This window comes from Lagenorhynchus albirostris, chromosome 12, assembly GCF_949774975.1.
Source record: "Lagenorhynchus albirostris chromosome 12, mLagAlb1.1, whole genome shotgun sequence".
NCBI lineage: Eukaryota > Metazoa > Chordata > Mammalia > Artiodactyla > Delphinidae > Lagenorhynchus > Lagenorhynchus albirostris.
Window position 1 is genome coordinate 30966820 of NC_083106.1, and position 22249 is coordinate 30989068.

General features: G+C 38.6%; 1 protein-coding gene across 4 annotated transcripts in view; it reads right to left on the minus strand.

Moving 5' to 3' along the window:
* AKAP7 (A-kinase anchoring protein 7) overlaps positions 1-22249 on the minus strand; it is a 139275-nt gene that overhangs the window by 49481 nt on the left and 67545 nt on the right. For all 4 annotated transcript variants that reach the window (XM_060167871.1, XM_060167872.1, XM_060167873.1 and 1 more), the window contains exon 7: positions 9687-9834. In XM_060167871.1, coding sequence (XP_060023854.1) covers positions 9687-9834 — 148 coding nt within the window. The remainder of the gene's footprint in view (positions 1-9686; positions 9835-22249) is intronic.

Here is a 22249-nt window from a genome sequence, read left to right on the forward strand (position 1 = left end):
TTTTTCATAGTTTTCTTGGACACATGAACTAAATCGGGAGTTCTTAAATGTTTTGGCCTCAGGACCCCTTAACACTCTTAAAACTTATCTACAATCTCTCCCTACCAAGAGCTTTTGTTTATTTGGATTATGTTGTCAATATTTACTACATTAGAAATTAAAACAGAATTTTTAAAATTTTATTTATTCATTCCTTTCAAAATATCAATAATAAATCCACTATATAATAAATATTTTGTGAAAATACCTGTATTTTTTAAATTAAAAATTTTTCTAGTGAAATGAATGGCATTATTTTTCATTCTCATAATTTTCTTTAATGTCTGGCTTAATCAGACAGTTTTATCCTCATATCTGATTCTGCATTCAATCTGTTGCAATATGTTGTTTCATTTGAAGTATAAGAAAAATCCAGCCTCACATAGAAGTATATTTAGAAGAAGGAAGAGAATAATAGCCTTTTCAGATAACTGCAGATATTCTTCTTTGATATTACATCAAAACTTGACAAGTTGTAGTTTCTTAAAGTTTAGTTGCAATGTGGAATCTTAAAAGCGTAACAATGAACTTTTCATACTCTTTACAGTCAAATCTTGTGGTCTATATTGACCTTTCAATGGGCCTTTTATCCATGCATGTCTTTGTAACAACACACATCAGTCATTTTAAAAATATTGATTCACTGAGTTATGCAGATTCTCCATATTTTGACATATATCATTATATAACATCAAAAAATTCATTAATATTACACCACCTCATTAGGTAAGTCTTTATGGATTACCAAGGGGAGCAAGAAAATGTTTGGGGGTGAAGGAAATTTTCAGTATCTTGATGATGATAACGGTTTCACAAGTGCATACATATGTTAAAAACTCATCAAGGGGCTTCCCTGGTGGCGCAGTGGTTGAGAGTCCGCCTGCCGATGCAGGGGACACGGGTTCGTGCGCTGGTCCGGGAAGATCCCACATGCTGCGGAGCGGCTGGGCCCGTGAGCCATGGCCGCTGAGCCTGCGCGTCCGAGGCCTGTGCTCCGCAACGGGAGAGGCCACAACAGTGAGAGGCCCGCGTCCCACAAAAAAAAATAAAAAATAAAATTCTTAAAAAAAAAAAAACAACTCATCAAGTTATACACTTCAAACAGGTACAAGTCTCGTGGATAAGTTATACCTCAATAAAGTAAAGACAGATAGTGTGATAGATAAACTGGAAAAATGGAGTTCCTTATTCTACTCTGTGTTCTCTACTTTTGTGTATAAAATTTTCCATTAAAAAAATGTGGGGGGGGCTTCCCTGGTGGCGCAGTGGATAAGAATCTGCCTGCCAATGCAGGGGACACGGGTTTGAGCCCTGGTCCGGGAAGATCCCACATGCTGCGGAGCAACTAAGCCCATGTGCCACAACTACTGAGACAGCGTTCTAGAACCCGCGAGCCACAACTACTGAGCCCACGTGCCACAACTACTGAGGCCCACGTGCCTAGAGCCCATGCTCCACAACAAAAGAAGCCACCGCAATGAGAAGCCCATGCACCACAACGAAGAGTAACCCCGCTCGCCGCAACTAGAGAAAGCCCGTGCACAGCAACAAAGACCCAACACAGCCAAAAATAAATAAATAAAATAAATTTTTTTTAAAAGTGGGAGAAAGTCTTTAAATTTAAGAATCTGTCAACTCAAGGTAATAGATTACAGTTTTCTAAAATTCTTATTATTGCCTGAAAGCTTGAATTTTATCATTAGCAGTAAATCATGTCAGTTGTCCTTGATGTGACAGGTTTATTTATTTTCAAGATGTCTGCCGAACACCCAAGTGTGAAAATGAAAAATGTCCATGGGTCAATTTTCAAGAAAAAATGGTGTTCCATGAAGGAAAGTGGCTATTTTAGCTCGCAACTTAAACAACCACACAGTGCTCTTCCCTGAGTTAATCTCCCACTTCAATATGCAGAGGTGCTTTATGAACACCTCCCATTTTTGTCACACAAATATTAAAAAGACACATTCTCAAAGATTGAGATTAAATACAATTAATAATTCTTACTACTCAGCAAGACCATTCTTAGGTGAAATTGGCTTTTTTTTTTTTTTTGCAACTGCCTTGATTCACACTGGTAACCCACAGTTTTACCCACCACTGCTTTTGCATCATCAGTGCAAATGATAATCCAGAGGAAAAAGCAAATAATATCTTAGTATTATTATAAAAATAGTTTTGCCCTCACAGACCCTAAAAGTATCTCAGGGACTGCCAGGGATCCATGGACCAAACTTTGAGAAATAGTGATTAAAGCCATAAGAGTTTAAAGCCCAACAAAAGTGTAGCCTTAGACTATTAAATCATTCATAAGATAAGCACAATGAAGCACATTTTTACTGGTCATACAGAGTGAAGTAAGGCAGAAAGAGAAAAACAAATACCGTATGCTAACGCATATATATGGAATCTTAAAAAAAATGGTTCTGATGAACCTAGTGGCAGGACAGGAATAAAGATGCAGACGTAGAGAATGGACTTGAGGACACAGGGTCCGGGGAGGGGAAACTGGGACGAAGTGACAGAGTAGCATTGACCTATATACGCTACCAAATATAAAAGAGATAGCTAGTGGGAAACAGATGCATAGCACAGGGAGATCAGCTCGGTGCTTTGTGACCACCTGGAGGGGTGGGATAGGGAGGGTGGGAAGAGATGCAAGAGGGAGGAGATATGGGGATATATGTATGGCTGATTCACTTTGTTATACAGCAGATACTAACACAACATTGTAAAGCAATTATACTCCAATAAAGATGTAAAACAAAAAAAAAGTAAATGATTCATGTCAGCAAAAACAGACGTTTAAGCACATACCTAATGCCAACACCCCTACCTACTAAGTAAACCTTTAAGTGATGTATGACATTTTAGCAACATAAACATTTTCAAATTAAACATTTTAGAAATGTATTACTTATCACTGATATGACAAAGGCTCAGATTTATGGAAATCTGAGAAATTCTAGAAAGCTGAAAGATATTTGTCCTAGCTACACCTTTCACCCAAGGAAGAAAAACTGTTGGCTTCCTTTTCCCTGCACCCCTTCCTACCCTATCAACCAATGGGTCAATTACACTGACATCATTATCTTCCATAAAGAAGACCCCCACGCTTACATACCAAACTGGGCAAGATTCAGAGCTTTTGGAGCTCTGCCCTGACCCCTAATGGTAAAGAAGCATGGAAGGTTAGAACACCACAGTCAAATCTCAGGGTCTCCTTAGAAGTAACCCCAAAAAGTACTTTCCTTTTGGCTGAACCACTACCTACACAGGACCACCGGGAATCGCTGGATGGACCATGACAAGGCTTTTAAGACTGACAGGATTGGTCTAAGCTGTCCAGGTCTAAGAGTGATTCTAAAAAAGCAGGGACACCTGGATAGAATAAAGTCATTGACTCAACTCACTTGGAATTCTCCATAGTCATTTCAGCCCATAAAGTCTGAGTCTGGTGTATTGTTGGTCTGACCTATCTGACATTGGCTACAGACTGCTGACTACAGCTCTGATGACGCTAACTTACTGCCTATGACCCCTGTCCTCTTCTATCACCATATCTGCATAGGCCTGTTTGTTTCTATTTCAGCTGATGGTCAGCCCAACCCTAACCCTCTCACTGCCTCTGTTCTACAGTTAGAACTAATTGAAGGTCTTATCTTTAGGATCCAATCCTAAGTCATTCTTGAGTATTAAACTTCACCCTCTTTTTATCTCACATCTACCTACTCAGTTTCCTTTATCACTTACTCACTGACTTAGTATATTCAACTGTGCCCATCTCCTTTCCCACCTCCCTCACCAACTCCTCAAACACACAAACCTCCCCTCTGTAGCTTCCTCAGCTAACTAGACTGTAGACTCAGTCACGGTGCCTCCTATCTCTAATATTACTATTATTCCTATCACTTAATATTATCACTAATATTACCCCAACCCTGCCTCCCAATCTATTGCTTCTCTCCCCCCTGTAAACTGTACCTATTGTTCCTGGACAGTGTCCTTTCTCTACTATCCACCTCATCCTATTTATCCAAGCTCTGCCGCGCCCCATCCCCACTTTCCTAGAAGCTAAAGCTTCTTCCACTGTGTCCTATCAAAGCCCATTATTGTCAGGGATGAAGCCCTATTTCTCTACTCCTCCTCCCTCTCCATTTCTCAGATATAGTCTTAGCTCCCCAGTGACGCTATAGCACTTTTTTTTTTATCTTTATTGGAGTATAATTGCTTTACAATGGTGTGTTAGTTTCTGCTTCACAACAAAGTGAATCAGTTATACATACACATATGTCCCCATATCTCTTCCCTCTTGCATCTCCCTCCCCCCCCCCAACGCTATATCACTCTTAAGGGCTATGTCTTATACTTCTCTGTATCTCATTATACCTGAGAAAAGTGCACACACTGTACACGTTCAATAACATTCATTAAATTAATGGTGAATAATTATTATTAAACCAAAAAACAGCTGGGGTTCTCAGAAAATCATGTTTCTACCTCTGCTTGCAGAAGCTATAAAGAAGTACATTGGCCAGCAAAAAATAGATATATATATAAATATATATATATATATCTCTTCTCGACCTTTCCAAATTCCCCACTGCCTCCTCTAAGAGGTGTCTGACAGCTGAAAGTAAACTAGTCTTTGCAAGCACTAAACTGCTCATCAATCTTACAAAGGGTGTCATTTAGTCAATTACCTTCCCTAAGGAAATATAAATGGAACAGAGCTGCAAGAGAAAAATTAATTCACCCAACTCCAGTAAGTAGCTCACAGACAACAGCTTTCACCACTCTAGGATATCTGAGCTATAGTTCATTCCTGGATTCACCAGGAAGAACTGGTTTTTCACTTTTTTCTTTTTTGAATTTTAGCTGATTAATGCAGTTAGGTTTGAAGGAGTTATATCTCAATATTAGGTAAGCATAATATCAACCACATTTCTTATTATGAGAGAATTAGAATGTAGTACCTTTCTCTTGCACCTGAACATGTGACTGTTGCCTCCATATCCTACCAAACTCCCCTAACACTCCATATAAAGATGCATGATGGCAGAAGCTGGAGAGGAAAATGCTCAGCATGGAAATGAAAAGTAGACCCAGGGAACAGCAGCAGCTGCCGGGGGATCCAAACTCAGATGCCTTCAGGAACCAATCAAGTAGTGCAAGTGAGTTAGGCAAACTGTAGAAGAACAAGAGTCAGGGGTTGATGAAAGGCAGCTACTTTCAAGGTGTGCCTACTACCCCACCCAGGAAATCACTGCATGCAAGAATGTAGAGCACGTGTGGCCACATTTCTGGATTATTCAAAGGCATCAGAAACCCAGATTTTTTACATAAAATCACCCCCAGATTGGCAAGTAATTAAAATTATAAAAACAAATTTAAAAACTCTGTGTTAGTTGAGTACAACATGAAAGGCTGCTAATTTGTGATCTTTGGAACACAAAGTAAGGTTGGTGGGGTGTAAAAAAAACATTCTAAAAGAATTTCCTAAAACTAAATCTCTATTTCACAACCACTTTTAGTAACTGGATTTCTATGTTAATCCTCTATGTCTGACTACTTAATTAATGATCCCAACAGATAGATGAAAAGCTCAAATGCAAAAATAATAACAAAGAAATCAGAAGAAAATATAAACGAAAATGTATCAAATCTTTGGTTTGGAGATGACGCTATCATAATAATTAAAGAAATCACAGAATTTTTTTATCTATAGTTTTACAAAAATTAAAAACATTTAATATGAAAAATATCTTGTGACCAAAACTAAATGCAAAATAAAACCTGGAAAAATATTTGAAGTCAATATGGCAAAAGGCAAATTATCTTTACTCTTAAGAAAACCTCGCAAGTTGGTAAGAGACACAAGAAGAATGCACTCCAACTCCTTATGGACAAAGATGGTTGCTGTTGCCAGTTCCTAACCTCATACAAAGTAGTGTACCCTGTGGGACTAGAACTGAGACATCTGCAAAACCACACATGGGGTTATGAGGGGGAAACATGCACAATTAAATGAGCTCTCAAAAAAAACTTTAAAAGCACCAGAGGAAATCAAGTGCCACAAAAGACCCAACAAATAGTAGAATTCACACCCAAGGAATCAGATTTTCAAAACATGAATTTTCAAAATTAACTATATTAACATCATCAAAGAAATAAATGAAGGAATAGCATCTATAAAGCAAAGATCAGAACAGGAAAGGATGAAAAAGAATCAACTGGAGATCTTGGAAATGAAGCATAGTCATTCGTTTTTTTGTTTTTTTTGCGGTACACGGGCTTCTCACGGTTGTGGCCTCTCCCGTTGCGGAGCACAGGCTCCGGACGCACAAGGCTCAGCGGCCATGGCTCACGGGCCCAGCCGCTCCGCGGCACGTGGGATCTTCCCGGACCGGGGAACGAACCCGTGTCCCCTGCATCGGCAGGCGGACTCTCAACCACTGCGCCACCAGGGAAGCCCCTGTTTTCTTTTTAATGTCCTAAATGATATAATTGAGACAGCTGAAAAGAAAATCAGTGATTTGGAATCCAGTGCTCTCCAAGAATGCACCATTAACAAATTAAGAGATAGGAAATATGTAAATCTAATAAATTCTCTCCTCAGAAAAATCCACATATGTACCTACATACAAAGTTTTATAAACAATTTCAGAAGGTTCCCAGAGTCCCTGAAGCCTAACTTCCACTCTAGAATTCTGAATACAAAATATCTTAAGATCTGAAATCTGTCTCACTCTTTAATGCAAACAACACAATACTGATTCAAAGTTCAGGAAACAGACATTAAATTTGAGTTAGTATCAAATTAAAGAGAAGCCATACCAACGGAAGCCAGTTAAATCTGAACAAGAGGGCAGAAGATCTAAATAGACATTTCTCCAAAGAAGGCATACAGATAGCTAAAAAGCACGTGGAAAGATGCTCAACATCACTAATTATTAGAGAAATGCAAATCAAAACTATAATGAGGTATCACCTCACGCCGGTCAGAATGGCCATCATCAAAAAATCTACAAACAGTAAATTCTGGAGAGGGTGTGAAGAAAGGGAGTGCTCATGCACTGTTGGTGGGAATGTAAACTGGTACAGCCACTTTGGAGAACAGTATGGAGGTTCCTCAAAAAACTAAAAATAGAGCTACCATATGATCCAGCAATCCCACTCCTACACATATATCTGGAGAAAACCATAATTCGAAAGGATACATGCACCCCAATGTTCACTGCAGCACTATTTACAATAGCCAGGACATGGAAGCAACCTAAATGTCTATCAACAGAGGAATGGATAAAGAAGATGTGGTACATATATACAATGGAATATTACTCAGCCATAAAAAAGGACAAAATAATGTCACTTGCAGCTACATGGATAGACCTAGAGTTTGTCATACTTAGTGAGGTAAGTCAGACAGAGAAAGACAAATATCATATGATATCATTTATATGTGGAATCTAAAAGAAGGGTACAAATGAACTTATCTACAAACAGAAATAGAGTTACAGATATAGAAAACAAACTTATGGTTACCAGGGGGTAAGGGAGGGGAGGGATAAATTGGGAGATTGGGATTGACATATACACATTACTATATATAAAATAGATAACTAATAAGAACCTGCTTTATAGCACAGGGAACTCTACTCAGTACTCTGTAATGGCCTATATGGGAAAAGAATCTAAAAAAGAGTGGATATATGTAATGTATAACTGATTCACTTTGCTGTACAACTGAAACTAGCACAACATTGAAAATCAACTATGCTCCAATAAAATTTTTTTTAAAAAAAGATAATACAAAAAAAAAATCTGAACAAGAAATGAAATTCACAAAGATAGAGTCCTGCCCAGTATTCTCTGTTGCAAAACTCAGGTAAGATCAAGAAAATCAGTCATTATCCATAGCAAATACAAGACTCTAGTGTGTATTAAAATTGGCTAATTATTAAATAATAATTATCATTTTAGATGCAGATATTGCTTTAATGTTCATAAAGGCAGGAGAATATAGAGTATGTGTAACAGGCAAAAACCATTTTTTAAATAATGTTATATGATTGATATGGGGATATAAGATGGGTGAAGTTTGAAAGAAACTAAATTGCTCTGAAGTAGAAAAGCGTGAGACAGAAAGAAGCCTGAGAGAAAAATCTAGAGAAATTGTCATAATAAGGGGAATTTTAGAAACCAAGCTGATAAAGAGCAATAAAAGAAAACTCAGTGAATGGAACACAGTAATCTGGGATGACCTGAACAGAGCTGTGTAATGGCAATATAGGAGATCCATGCTGTGAGCTATATAATGCAGCCCCACAATACCTTCAGTAAAATCTACATACTGCTCTTTTTTTAGAAAATGGGAGTGGGAAAGGCAATGAAGCACTGAGTTCTCCTTCAAGGTTGGTTTAAAGTAATTACAGAGAAGATATGGAAAGCCAGCCAAAATCTATATTATGCAAGAAGCATTTAAATTTGCCTTTTACAATGAACCTAAACAGCAATGTTTGGTCTTCATCAAAACTTTGATGGAAGGCAGCTCTCTTACAGATTCTGAAAACACAAAAATCTTCCTTAAAGCACACTTGAAATGTTCCAGAACATAAAATTCAAATGACATATTATCTTCTGTTTAAGATAGCTGCTAAGATCTTTGGAAGGTAAAATAATGATTTCTCTGAAGATCTCTAGTGAGAATTTAAAAACAAAACTGTGTCTCTTGAACATTTTTAAAATACTTTAAACTTCAGTATAAAGATTCTTTCAGGATGTATATTTCCATAGGTTTTCTTCAAGCTGACGTGGAGAGAAATTACCTTGGTTGAAGACCTTGAAATATTTAGATATTGGTATTTATCTTCTCTGAGTATTTTCATGTTACTTCAAAAGTATACAAATCAGGTTGTCTTGAAGTTCACAATTTTGTAAGAAGACTACCCAGTTTGAAATTGTATATTTTAATCACAACAGATCAGGCTCCTTTAAAAGACATTCACATTGCAAACAATGAGAAATACCCCTGTTCTGGTTTTTCAGATTCTTCATTTGGTGTACACACTTTGCACTCGGAAACATAATTGTGTATGAACCTGTCTCATCACATGCCATCTCCCTGATATGATGACAGAGCATTTATGTATGAATCTTTGTGTCCCCTTAAAACACATTTTTCTTAGGGAAATTAAAGGACAAGTTTTCAATCTTTGCAGGCCACCTATGCTTTCCCTTCCCAGAGAGAAACTTTCTGACCTGGCACATTCTCTTCCTAATTAGAAGCAGTGAACACAAAAATGCCTGGTATGGAATGCTGTGGTCACGTAGGCCTTCACTGGAGAAAATGCTTTCTTCATATTCACGAAATAAAATTAAACTGAAATGAATTATGAATCAACATTTGAAGACTTCATGATGATTGTGTTTAAAGCACAAAAGTATAAAAACCATAGGTACTAAAATCTTGATTAATAAACATGAATACTAAATATGTTCCACAAAATGTTTAATGTATTACTGTCAAAACGTAATACTTAGGAAAATACGTCGTTGAGAAAAACATACAACATAAACGTTTGCCAAAACAAAATTATGCTAAAGAAATCAAAATCAAAGATAATGAGTAATTTTTAAATGGCACTCACCAATCACAATTGAAGACTCACAATGATAATAACCATTACTTTGCTTTTTCTTCAGCATGGAGCAAAGATCTATGCGATGTACCATTTCTTCTCCAAATCTGTGACTGATAAATTTTTCATAGAATTTGGGGTCTATGTTTTTCACTCCCTTGAAATAACAAAACAAAATCACATCAATCAATCATTTCACCTAAGCAACCAGTTCACATCTATACCACTTTCTTAGAACCTGATATTACATTTTGACTGCCTACTGGCATCTTAAAATGGATACCACAAAATTGTTGTAAAGTTGTTTTTAAAGTCCCTCTGCCTAGAATGAGTTGTATTTTTTTTAAAAAAATCATTAAAGAGCGTTGAGTTTGAACGTGGAAGCATTCAAATCTTCATATACTTTAAGCTTCAGAAATAATAAAGTATATCAGGTTGAAATTTGATATACCATGGGAAGAGTAATCATCTCCAACAACAATGCAGCAATGGGTGAATTTTTTAAAGTGATATGGATCTTAACACTTTACAGTGTGTAAAATGTTTTAATAAATGGATGCAATTTTTAAACTTATGTAAAAAATCATCTGAAAGACAAAGGTTATTTGAATTAGAGTAGAGCGGTCAATGGATCTTCCAAGTTCTTCTCTACCTGCCCCTCCTGATTCTCAGTGTACTTTCACAGCAGGAATAGGGCTGGTTGTTGAAAAATTACAGTGGGATGGATGCCCTTGGTAACTTGGTAGTTCCCCCAAATATGGGAAAGAATGTCTTCCCCTCCCCTTACTATACATGGTCTTATACCCATCTCACAGTCCAAAAACACAGTCCATAAGATGAAGATACAGTACTTTACAGGGCAAGTTTACCAGCTGACCGTGCACAAACTTTTTCTTTAAATTTATATATATTTTTACATTGCCCTGGAAATACCTGTTATTTGTTAAAACTTAGAAAATATAAAGAATCTAGAAAAAAAGAAAAGAAAAATCACTCATGACCCTGTTATTTATATAAAATACATTAACCCTGTGATGCATATCCTTCAAGTATCCTTTTTATGCATATGTATTATTATCAAATTATATTTATAAAAATCTTACTCAAATGCAATTAGAATATACTCTCCCTTTTTACTCACAAGTTACACAAAATTTTTAAACAGAGATATAAAAACAAAAATATTAAATCACCTCAAATTACTACTACTAAAATTTTACTATGTATTTTATTTTTCCTACGCACAACATGAGTTATACCATGAGTACTAACTGACACCAGTGCTTTTTTTCCAGTTAATATGTCCTATCAATAAATAATATATTGATGTGCAAAATATTTTTACATCTCCATAGTACTCCATTGTATGGAGATATAATTTATTCATTCAGTTCTTTATTGTTGAACATTTAGGTTGGTCTTAACTTTTAATATTATATTTAACATGTTTTGTTGATACATGTTTTTGTTCTGTGTCCGAACTGAGCTCCCCATCTTTCCTAACCCCTTCACTCACAGACTTTCTTTCCCACCTCAGTTCGAGTTGATCAGACTGGAAGCCTTGGGGTCATCCTTGATTCTCCTCTTTCCCTCAACGCTACCTCCAATCAAATCCTGTTGGCTCTACCTTCAAAACACACCCAACTCTCACCATTCTCCTGCTACCTTTGTCTGAGCCACCTCTGCTTTTGTCTTTCACCTGGATTATCCCACCACCTCCTGTTTTCCCACCGTTGCCTCTTCTAAAGCCAGAGTGATTTTATAAAAACATACATCCAGATCAGGTCATCCTCTGGTCAAAATTCTCCAAAAGGTCTCCATTTCTCTCAAAGGAGGAGTCAAATTACCAGACCGGCCTGCAGGCTCCTGTTCTGCTCTCCCCCTACTTCCTGGGCCTCATGCCCACCACTCTCCCCTTTGACCCCCTCCAGCCTCCCCGACCTCCTTGCTCTTCCGTGAACATGCCAGGCATATCCACCTCACAGCCCCTGTGCTGCCTGTTCCCTCTTCCTGGAATGCTCTTCCCCCAGATATCCTCCTCATTGCCCATCCCCATCTCCTTTAATTCCTTGCTCAAATATTACTTTCTTAATAGGGCCTCACTTAACCATGCCATTTAATTTGTACTCCCCCCACCCAGGAGGTACTCCCAAATCCTCTCTATCCTTCTCCCTTTATACACACTTATTTATATTTTTAATAGCACTTACCATCTTCTAACATACTCTGTAATTTATGTTTATTTTCATTGTCTGTCATTAGCTGTCTCTCTCCATTAGAATGTGAGCTCCACACAAGGATTTTCATCTGTTATTCTCTGAAATATCCCCAGTGCCTAGAACAGTGCTTGACATGGAGCAGTGCTTGATAAATAATTGTCACAAATGCCAAGGAGGATAAAGTTTCAAGAAGAGGATAGTTGACAATATCAAATGCTGTTCATTCAGAGTTCAACAAGAATGAAACTGAATGGATTTCTTTTGATTTGGTGAGTTGAATGCCTTGAGAGACAGCAGAGCCTAATACTGAGGGCCAGTCAGTGCATGAGTTCAAGTCCTGGCTCAGCCGCTTTTCAGCCATGTGACCTCAGTTTCCTCATTTGTAAAATGAGATTAACAATACTACCTACCTGGTAAGTGTTATATGCACTAAACAAGTAAATTTATAGAAGCGCTTAAAACAGTGAAATATGGTAAATGCTGTAATATATTGATATATATAATTACCATTAGTGAAAATAATAGGTAAGATTTCAGGGGGAAAAGGTTCCAAGTAAATGGAAACTGACCATTCTTATTTCTCTTTCAAATGCTTTTTCATTCGTGTGTGTTTATTGAGTGGGGGTGGGGTGGAGTAAGGGTGTCATTCCCTTTGACCAGACAGAAGATCAGTGATAAGTCAGCAGAAAAATGAGGACCTTCAGTTTTCAAGATACCATTGCCAGCACTGTCTAGCCACTATAATCTCCATTTCAGTTCTGTAAGATGTCATTGTTTAAAAAATAAGAAATAAGGGAAACATAAGAGCTACTCTAATCTGTTAGGCTAATTAATTTAATTTTAGCAAAAAGTAAGCACCAACTATTTTGCAAGAATTCTCCATAGATGACTTCCGACATGAATCTTAAGGAGTTATTTTTTACCAAAGAGTGAAATGGAATTAATTCTTTAACTCATAATTTATAGAGAGAGCTGTGGTTCAAAGAGGCATGAGGCCTTAGAAGGCACTGAAGTTACATGCCCTGATCAGAAAACATCTTCAATAATAAAGATCTAGAAGATCTTTAAGATTCTATAAGAATCTGCTTTGTCTGATATATAATATTAGCATGATCTTTGTTCTCTGGGGAATTTTTTGTTTGACAGCATATTTTGCAGGATTTTTTCAGGCTCTTGTGTCCCATGGCAATACATCTCTGTTCTAGTAAAATCTATGTGAATTAGTCTCACCATCCAGCTGCAGCAGGTGGTGTTCTTCCTTCATAATAAAGAAATGACTATCATTCAAAGAAAATAAACAAGTACATCAAAATTGCATGTCTTTAGAGTAAGACTAGGCAGCCTCCTATTTTCTGAATGGATCCACTGGGTTGCCAAACTAGTCCCAGAGACATCACCCTGGCAAGGTTATATTTTAAAGCTTACAAGGCTGGTTTTCAAGTTTTGGACCACAAATTTCTCTTTGCTTCCCTTTTTCACAGCCCAGACCCTTTCCAAGGTACCTTGTCATTTAAAGAAAGATGGAGGTATAATATGTTAGGAGAGCTCAAAGAAAAACCACAGAAAAATGGTTAAAGCCAGGAAAATTTGACCTGTAAAGGCTGAGAGAGTTGGGATTATTTCCAACAATATGTAGGGTATCTTCAACAAAACCACGCTAAGGGTGTTGCATTTCTGGAATTCTGAATATGCCTTGTGATTGTCTAGTACTATGTTTGAAAATTACGTTTGCCTTGGACCTAACAGAAACAGGGTATATTTTTTAAGGCTTCATATTGATAATTGTACCCAATATAACTGACATATCAATTATGCATCATAACATTGAAGGAGAAAATAGGAAGTTAAAGACAGAACAGCACACTTTGAAACAATAAATTAGTGGCAAGAAACATCAAACACAAAAACTTTTCAAGACTATCCTAATTAATCCTCAGAAATGACTGAAGTTTTACTTCCCTTTGGCCTAGTTTCAAGTATTGTTTAGGGAGAATTATCAGTGCTGTTCAAAGCCACTTGGTAACTTCTGATACAATGGACCATGAAACCCTGAGGAACTTCACTCTTGATTGTAACTTGGCACGCAAAGAGCCAATACAGGAAAAATGCCATTGAGAGTGTGATGTGTAGTTTTAGAATCGTCTCATGGCTGCATCTGGTAATGGAAATTATTTACTCGGGAAGCACTCACCATATCATTTATATTTAGTTAAATGATGTGTATAATTTAATAGGCACCAAAGAGGGCTCAATCTTATATTACTATGCATCCAACTCTATTTTCAATATAGGAAGGAAACAGAGCCACAAAATATGAAAAATCACATTAGTGTGTGAAAATCATTCAGTTAAGGTTCTGAAAGATAAAATACTTATTATTCATCTTTAGTTTCTACAACAAAGTTATTGAGATCAGAAAAACAATGGAATGAGAGCTGTTAAGAAGGTTAACTTTTTTTGTAATAGAAGATAATTTCATATTGTTACTTATCTTTTTTTTTTGCGGTACGCGGGCCTCTCACTGCTGTGGCCTCTCCCGTTGCGGAGCACAGGCTCCGGACGCGCAGGCTCAGCGGCCATGGCTCACGGGCCCAGCTGCTCCGCGGCATGTGGGATCTTCCCGGACCGGGGCACGAACCCGTGACCCCTGCATTGGCAGGCGGACTCTCAACCACTGCGCCACCAGGGAAGCCCACTTGTTATCTTATTATAATAATCGCAACTTCCATGATGAAAAAATAAACAGCCTGCATATCAATCGAAAAAATTGTGTCCTTCTGAGGTTAAGCTTGATATTCCTGGAGCTCTGTTGTTTTCCAATAGTTTATTCCTGTCACCCAACAGCTATGAAAGAAAAGTATGTTTCCTGTGATAATGGCATGAAACCAAAATTCAGGATGCAAACTAAGAGCCAAAGCAAATTGGCCTGTCATTTGGGGCATCAGCTGATTAAAGAGGAATATGGTAATCTTTTACACTCATTTTCATAAGTGGAAAACAGGTACATATCTTTAGTGATACGATATTGGTTAAAAGACTAAAATTATTATTATTATTTATTTATTTTTTTTTTTGTGGTACACGGGCCTCTCACTGCTGTGGCCTCTCCCGTTGAGGAGTACAGGCTCCAGACGCTCAGGCCCAGCGGGCATGGCTCACGGGCCCAGCTGCTCCGCGGCATGTGGGATCTTCCTGGTCCAGGGCACGAACCCGTGTCCCCTGCATCGGCAGGCGGATTCTCAACCACTGCGCCACCAGGGAAGCCCCTAAAATTATTTTTAATGATGAATAGTCATCCTAGTGAAAAGTTACATACTGGTGATTCAAAGTTATAAAAAGATTATATATTGACAAGGGGCTTCCCTGAAGCAAATCTTACTTTACGATTCTTAATGACTCCATCTCTCAGCAAAACTACATTTTTCACTCTTACTTGTACTCTTTTATTGCCATCTTTCTCCTGATACAGACACCTGATGACCTCCTTGTTGGCTGCAGTCCTCCCTCAGCCCCTCTCAGTGGGGAAAATGGAGACACTTCCCATTCAGGCTCAATTCCACCCAAGCCTGTTCTTGACAGGGATGGAAAGAGACTAGGAGTCTTCACCACACAGCTAATGTTCTCTAGAACAGCATGGTGGTTTGAGAGCCAATGCCCAGCACCCCCGAGTGAGAACTGCCTTGAAGCCTTCCCATCTCCTCCTGCAGCTCTCGGCCAGCCTGTGGGCCTGGGCTCTGCCTCGACCCTCTGTCCAGCAATGCCCATTTCCTACCTGCCTGGGGCCCCGACACCCTCCCTCGTGCCTGTCAGTAACTTCAGAGATGAAAAAGTAACAAGTGATGGAAAACAGAAAAAACAGTTGTACTTTGCTCATTGTTTTGTACCAATCTGAAAAAAATGATGCTTCCTACCATCAGTTTAACAATAATAGAAAATACTTACATAGTATTTACTATGTTCAAGCACTGCTCTAAGAACTTATTAACTTGTTTAATAATTGCAATAACCCTGTAAGATTAGTACCATTATTATCCCCAGACAAGGAAACAGTCACAGAGAAATCAGGTCACTTACCGAAGGACACACAGCTAGTAAGAAGTAGAGCTTGGATTCAGATTCAGGATAAGTGGAGAACACAGATAAATTGAAAAGAACAGAATGATAATATTCAAGCTCTTTCACTATTTAAAATACTAAAATTCTAAGAATATTAATCATTCTTAAGATATAATCATATATACTATATTTCTAAAACCAATGTGAAAATTACTTTGAGAATCTCGAGCATCTAAAATACTTGCATTTAATATGTGCATTAGTATTAATAAAGTGATAATTATATGTCCATAGTAAATGAATTTCATAAAGGGAGATGAGAAAGAATTCATAGATGCTACTTCCACATAGTAAAAATTACCCAAATAATCCAGCCTATAAAAAGAAGTCTTCTTATACTGCAAATATGCAAATAATCAACTAAAATACTGGCAGAGATTACCTGCGTTTTTTAAACCAACTCTTTGTTTGAGCATCCAGTATTTCTCAGTTCTTCATTTTACCTTACGCTGGAGCATCTATGCATCTCATTTTATGAGGCTTTTCAAAAGCCTCATAAGGCTTTTGAAAGAGGTCATCCTCTTAATCCCTCTATTTATATACTTGCTTTTAGCACTACCGTTTTGTTTAATCTGGAGGCTTCAGAGAAAGAAAAAGTAGAAACTTTTTACCCTAGCGCTATATCAAACATTTACAATATTGCACCTTTCAGCAAATAACAAGTAGAAACAAAGCTGCTAGAGCTAAATTTTTAACCTATTGTTGACACCCCCTTCTCCCTGTCCTAACACTGAGAAGAGCCGGAGGCTTCTTGGGGTTATCAAGTGACAAGGAAAGCTGTCACAGAGGGCAGGTGATAAGACAACTCCTGGTAGCAGAAGCCACTTCACAAAAAGCACCAAGAGAATATGCTGTATTGTTTCCTGGGCCTGGAGTTCCCTTCCATGAGGTGCTGGCCTCAAATAGAACAGAGGAAGAAACATGAATTTGGTCCACAAACGTGTAGCTCATTTATACTGACTAACGACACGTTAACTGGGAAAGAACAGGTTGATGGCAACCAGGAAGTTCTCAAGGCCGCAGACTCAGTGCAACAAGCACAGGGATGTCTCAATACCTTTATTTACAACACAGACTGTTCCCATATAAGCTCATTCTTTGTCTACTTAGCAAACCGCAATTCCTCCTCAAGCTTTCTCCAAGTATAGCGTAAGAAATCAGATGCTGTTTGGACATATAACTGTTTACGATATTTGTGTGTGGCTTTTCTCATTCCAGTGAAACAAAGAACCTCATAACTCAGGCATCCAAGGATGCTTCCTTGATAGCCCAATCTCAGCTAGACCCTCAGCTCCCCTTGATCAAACTCCAGCTGAGTTCCTGGCTCGGCGCAGCCTGTGGTCACTCAGGTGTAAACAAACTACAGCCTGCTCCTCCCACCACCTCTGTTTTCTTAATATTTTGCTTTTTGGAGCAAATAAGGACATGTTCTCCTGAATTCACCCACTTAACCATTTATTTCTATCAACTAAAGATAAAACATGAAATATCCCCCACCTCCCCAAATCTCTCCCCAAATACGAGCTACACACATAACTTAATCTGTTTCCCTCCTTCCTTGCAACAGCTTTCCCTTCTAATCAACAGTTCTCTCCACATTAAGTAATGCCAGCAGCCACTGATGCAAAAAACTCTCAGGATCTCAACAACGGAAGAGGACAGTGAAGCGTTCTGCAGAAGCACATTCAGAAATCAGTTCATAGAAAAATCCTAACGAACAATTTTAACTCGGCCTATAACATTGGCCTATATACCGCAACATATATTGTGGTTGAATCCGTTCTGCTTTTATAGCCTAGAGGTCAGAAGCATGGAACCATTCCTGTAAACTGGTTGGATTATCCACAGATAGAATTTCAGACCAAACTATAGCCTCAGATTCAACCTAAATGAGAACTGAGTACCTAGACAGTGTAGCAGGGACTGTACATTGACAAAATATTTTTTTTTTTTTTTTTTTGTGGTACGCGGGCCTCTCACTGCCGTGGCCTCTCCCGTGGCGGAGCACTGGCTCCGGACGCACAGGCTCAGCGGTCATGGCTCACGGGCCCAGCCGCTCCGCGGCATGTGGGATCTTCCTGGACCGGGGCACGAACCCATGTCCCCTGCATCGGCAGGGGGACTCTCAACCACTGTGCCACCAGGGAAGCCCGACAAAATATTTTAAATGCATCCATAGACATCACTAAGTACAGCACTTAATGTTAAGCAAGAAACACCTAGAGCGTTTTTGTAGCTCATTCGGCTCCTATGCATCTAGTACTTTCTTCTTTTCCCACTTTCTTATGAATTAATCAATTTCCTTGACTCCCCTCCCATCAACATTCTTCCTTCCTCCCTCCCTTCATTCTCAGAGGACACCTTACTTCCCCTAACTCATCCTCTTTCAATTGCCTGGGCATATTCCCTGCACACCACTTAGGACAAAGCTCCTTCCTAACAGAAAGGCAACCCAACAAGAACTAAGCTAAGGAATGGGAAAGAAATAATGACACCAAGGTTCACGCTGAGTGTGCTATAGGGTAGGAAATGGGGCAAGCAAGCAAGGTGCTCACCAATACAAGCCTTTTCACTTACTTGGTTGGAAACATTCCCTGGATATCATATTAGATAAAAGGAGAGTTAGGGGGAAAAAACCCACAATAACTGGATATAGAACAGTCATTAAACATGTATCCTGGGAATCACGTGTAGCCCTTAAACCAATTTCAAAATGAATATTTCTCTCCAGGTAGAGCAAGAAATGTATTCATAGATTTTCTTTTTCAACGTGACACAGATTGCTATGTAAAATAATTTTATATATAATATTCAATAGGAATCTTTCTTTTGACCACATTTCAAACAATCTAACATTCAATTGTGAAATCACCCTTCGGTGTACTCTTGAAATACAAAATTAAAAGGATTTCATAGTTTCTCTACCGGACTCATAGCATAATATATGAGTATTCAATTACATACTGTTTCCCAAAAAGTATAGTAAAAAAAAACATAACACACCAGCCAGTAATTTTTAGATATTTTAAAAATTAAGAATCTCTTCAAAATTTCAGAAGCACTTCCAGACTAATAAAATAAGCAGCGGGTTTAGTAGGGAAAAAATAAATAAAAATAAAAATAGAAGAGTTAACAAGAAGCAAGGAACCTTAGGATGATAGTATGCCAAAGATCATATACACTGGCATACTCCATTTGCTCTTCTGCTCTACCCAGTACATTCCTCACCCAGGAAAGCTAGACCAGCCAAACCTGACACCATCCCCTGCACGTCTACCTCATCCCTACTTTGTACAATTTAGGCACATGCCAGTAGGGATACACGTGATAGAAAGTTACAATCTGTTGGGAGGTATGTTTGACATGATTTCCCTATCCATTCAGCTAATTCCCAGGTGATTACTGCCCCCACTTGATTCCTTTGAATTAAGTTCTAGAAATATTTGCACTGGAAGTTCAAGAGCACTAAGTCCTCTGTTTACCGTTCTCTGATTATCAGGATAGGCCAGGGAGGGTGAGGAGCAAGATGGAACCCAAAGGGACCAAGTCATGAAAAACAGAATGGGTACGAATAGGAAGAGGACACTGCTAAAGGTGCAGGGCCACTAGAGGAAGTCACAGAACATTCTCCCAGGTAATGGCTGATTAAGATTGAACAGTAGTGGGCTTCCCTGGTGGCGCAGTGGTTGGGAATCCGCCTGCCAATGCAGGGGACATGGGTTCGAGCCCTGGTCCGGGAAGATCCCTCACGCCACGGAGCAACTAGGCCCGTGTGCCACAACTACTGAGCCTGCACTCTGGAGCCTGCGTGCCACAACTGCTGAGCCCGTGAGCCACAACTGCTGAGCCCATGTGCCACAACTACTGAGCCCAGGTGCCACATCTACTGAGGCCCGCATGCCTGGAGCCTGTGCTCCGCAATGGGAGAGGCCACTGCAATGAGAAGCCCGCACACCACAATGAAGAGTAGCTCCCTGCTCGCCGCAACTAGAGAGGGCCCGCACGCAGCAACAAAGACCCAACTCGGTCAAAAATAAATAAATCAATTAATTAGAAAAGAAAAAAAAAGATCCCACAGTAGTGCTGAAGACAAATGTGAAATCACTCTGAAAGAAATGTTCTGGTCTAAATAATGTTATGTAACAAATTGTTGTAGTCAAAGTCAGCTGTGGGGAAGGCCGTAGCCAAGGAAGGAAGAAAAGTACTTTCACACTCTGGCCATCAGCTTGAGGGCAGTGTAAAGACACAGTTGTACTTAGAAAGCCTTAAAGATGGGTCTCCAAAATGGTGTCACAATGTTTACTAACAATTAAAAATGTTGCTATCAGGTAGGTTATAGAGAAAGAACACTTACTGCAGGAACCAAGCTGGAGTTCCTCTAGTCAAGGGTGGCTAATCCCTCAGGCAATATGAGCTAGATTTGTTAGGTCTTAACTGCAGTTAATGTGAAGTTTTGCCCTGGCAAAGAGACCAGTAACATTTTTTTTCTTTAATTTACAGGAATAATCAATTAGAAGAATTGAGCAATTTAGTATATTCTATTTTTAAGGTACCTCTCCTTGGGAGAATAAGATTCGACTGAATGGTCAAAATAAATCAGCTCATACTTAGGAATGGAAATATAATTCCAATGTAAACTAGTTAGAATTTTGGATTGCAACCTTACCTTCCCCTCAAATCTAAATGGGGCTCGCAAGAAAAATACAGCTTTACCTTCTTTTATTTTGCAGTTAATTATAGTTAACAAGAGGTGACTGGCCAGTGAGCTTGGGCACTCTTTGCAGTGGTAGAGAAAATCTCATTGCCATTCAAATAATTTTAGCTGGTTTGCTTCTTTGTGACTATTCACCGTTGGAAATTAGCTGTTACCTATTAAACAAGCTAATTTTACAGCAACACCATTTTGGAATAAAGTTTACATTTTCTTGATCATACGTTCCCTTTTGCCTTTATCCATTATCAACCCACTACGGGGCTTGCCAGTTTCGTACAAGATCATTATGCTCCATTCTGTCCTTGACTAGAAAAATGAAATCTAGAGAGATCTCAAAATGTCTAAAAATGACTTGAGAAAAAAATGTTGCCATCACTAATGGTAATGGTTGAGACAGAGAGAACATTTATATTTGAATACAGTTAAGGCAAACCCATGCAATTCTAATTACCCTGAATACTTCATCATTGCATCTTTTAATGCAAGCTCTAAAACTGTTTCTTAAATTACACTTAAATCAGAATTTTGCCTGTGGATACAAGTGCTAGAAATAAGGAAAAATGTCCACAGAATCTATATGCTTGAAGCAAAAGTAACATTTAAAGCCTGAGTTATCACGATCAGCATTTCCTAAACCATGTGCTGCCGAACACCAGTGCTACAACACGATGGATGAGAAAAGGCCACGCTGATCAACTACATCTGGAAAACGATGCTGAAGTAGAATGTATAACTGTTCAAAATATTCACTGCCCTTCTGGTGGGTCCTTTTCTGCACACGGGTTACACCTCCTGCTCTGCTGAACTCAGAAGGGACCACATGACCTGCTTTGGCCAATAAGATGTGAACAGGAATGACGTGTGTCACTTAGCAGAAGCTTTCAGTTTGTGAATCACCAACTCTTTTCCTTCTGCCAAAGACCAGCAAAGTCCTAAACGGAAGCTGCTTGGCCGAAACCCTGAGTAAAGACAACAAAGACCAGAGCCACAGATGAGCCATGTCCAGAGGCAAAAACTAAACCTTTGTTGCTGTAAGCTCTTAAGATTCACACTAAACATTCACATTTCAGAGATCCTAAGAAGTCCTGAAATAAAGACCCAGATTAACTTTATTTAACCCATCACTGCTAGCACGCATTTGATCACAGAATCGTTACCTCACATAAAATCCTGAGAAATGTTCTGAGACAACATTTTCAGGAAATGTCAATGAAGATACTTACTTCAAGTCTCCATTCCACTTTGCACAGACTTACTATTAGGTTGACTGTGTCATTTCTTCTAGGGTTTTCAAATTTTTCAAAATCTCTAACAGAATAAGGGTCAATCGGGAGCCATTTTGGTATTCTGACATTAATCAATTCCCAGAATTCTTCCTTAAAACTAATTTCACTTTCTGCTTATTATTTTCTATATTTTTCACTATTCAAAGACATATAAATTACTGAAAGGTTACAAATGAACATTTAGTCTACCTTTGTAGATATCATTCCAATTTTTAAACAATTATAAGCATACTTATT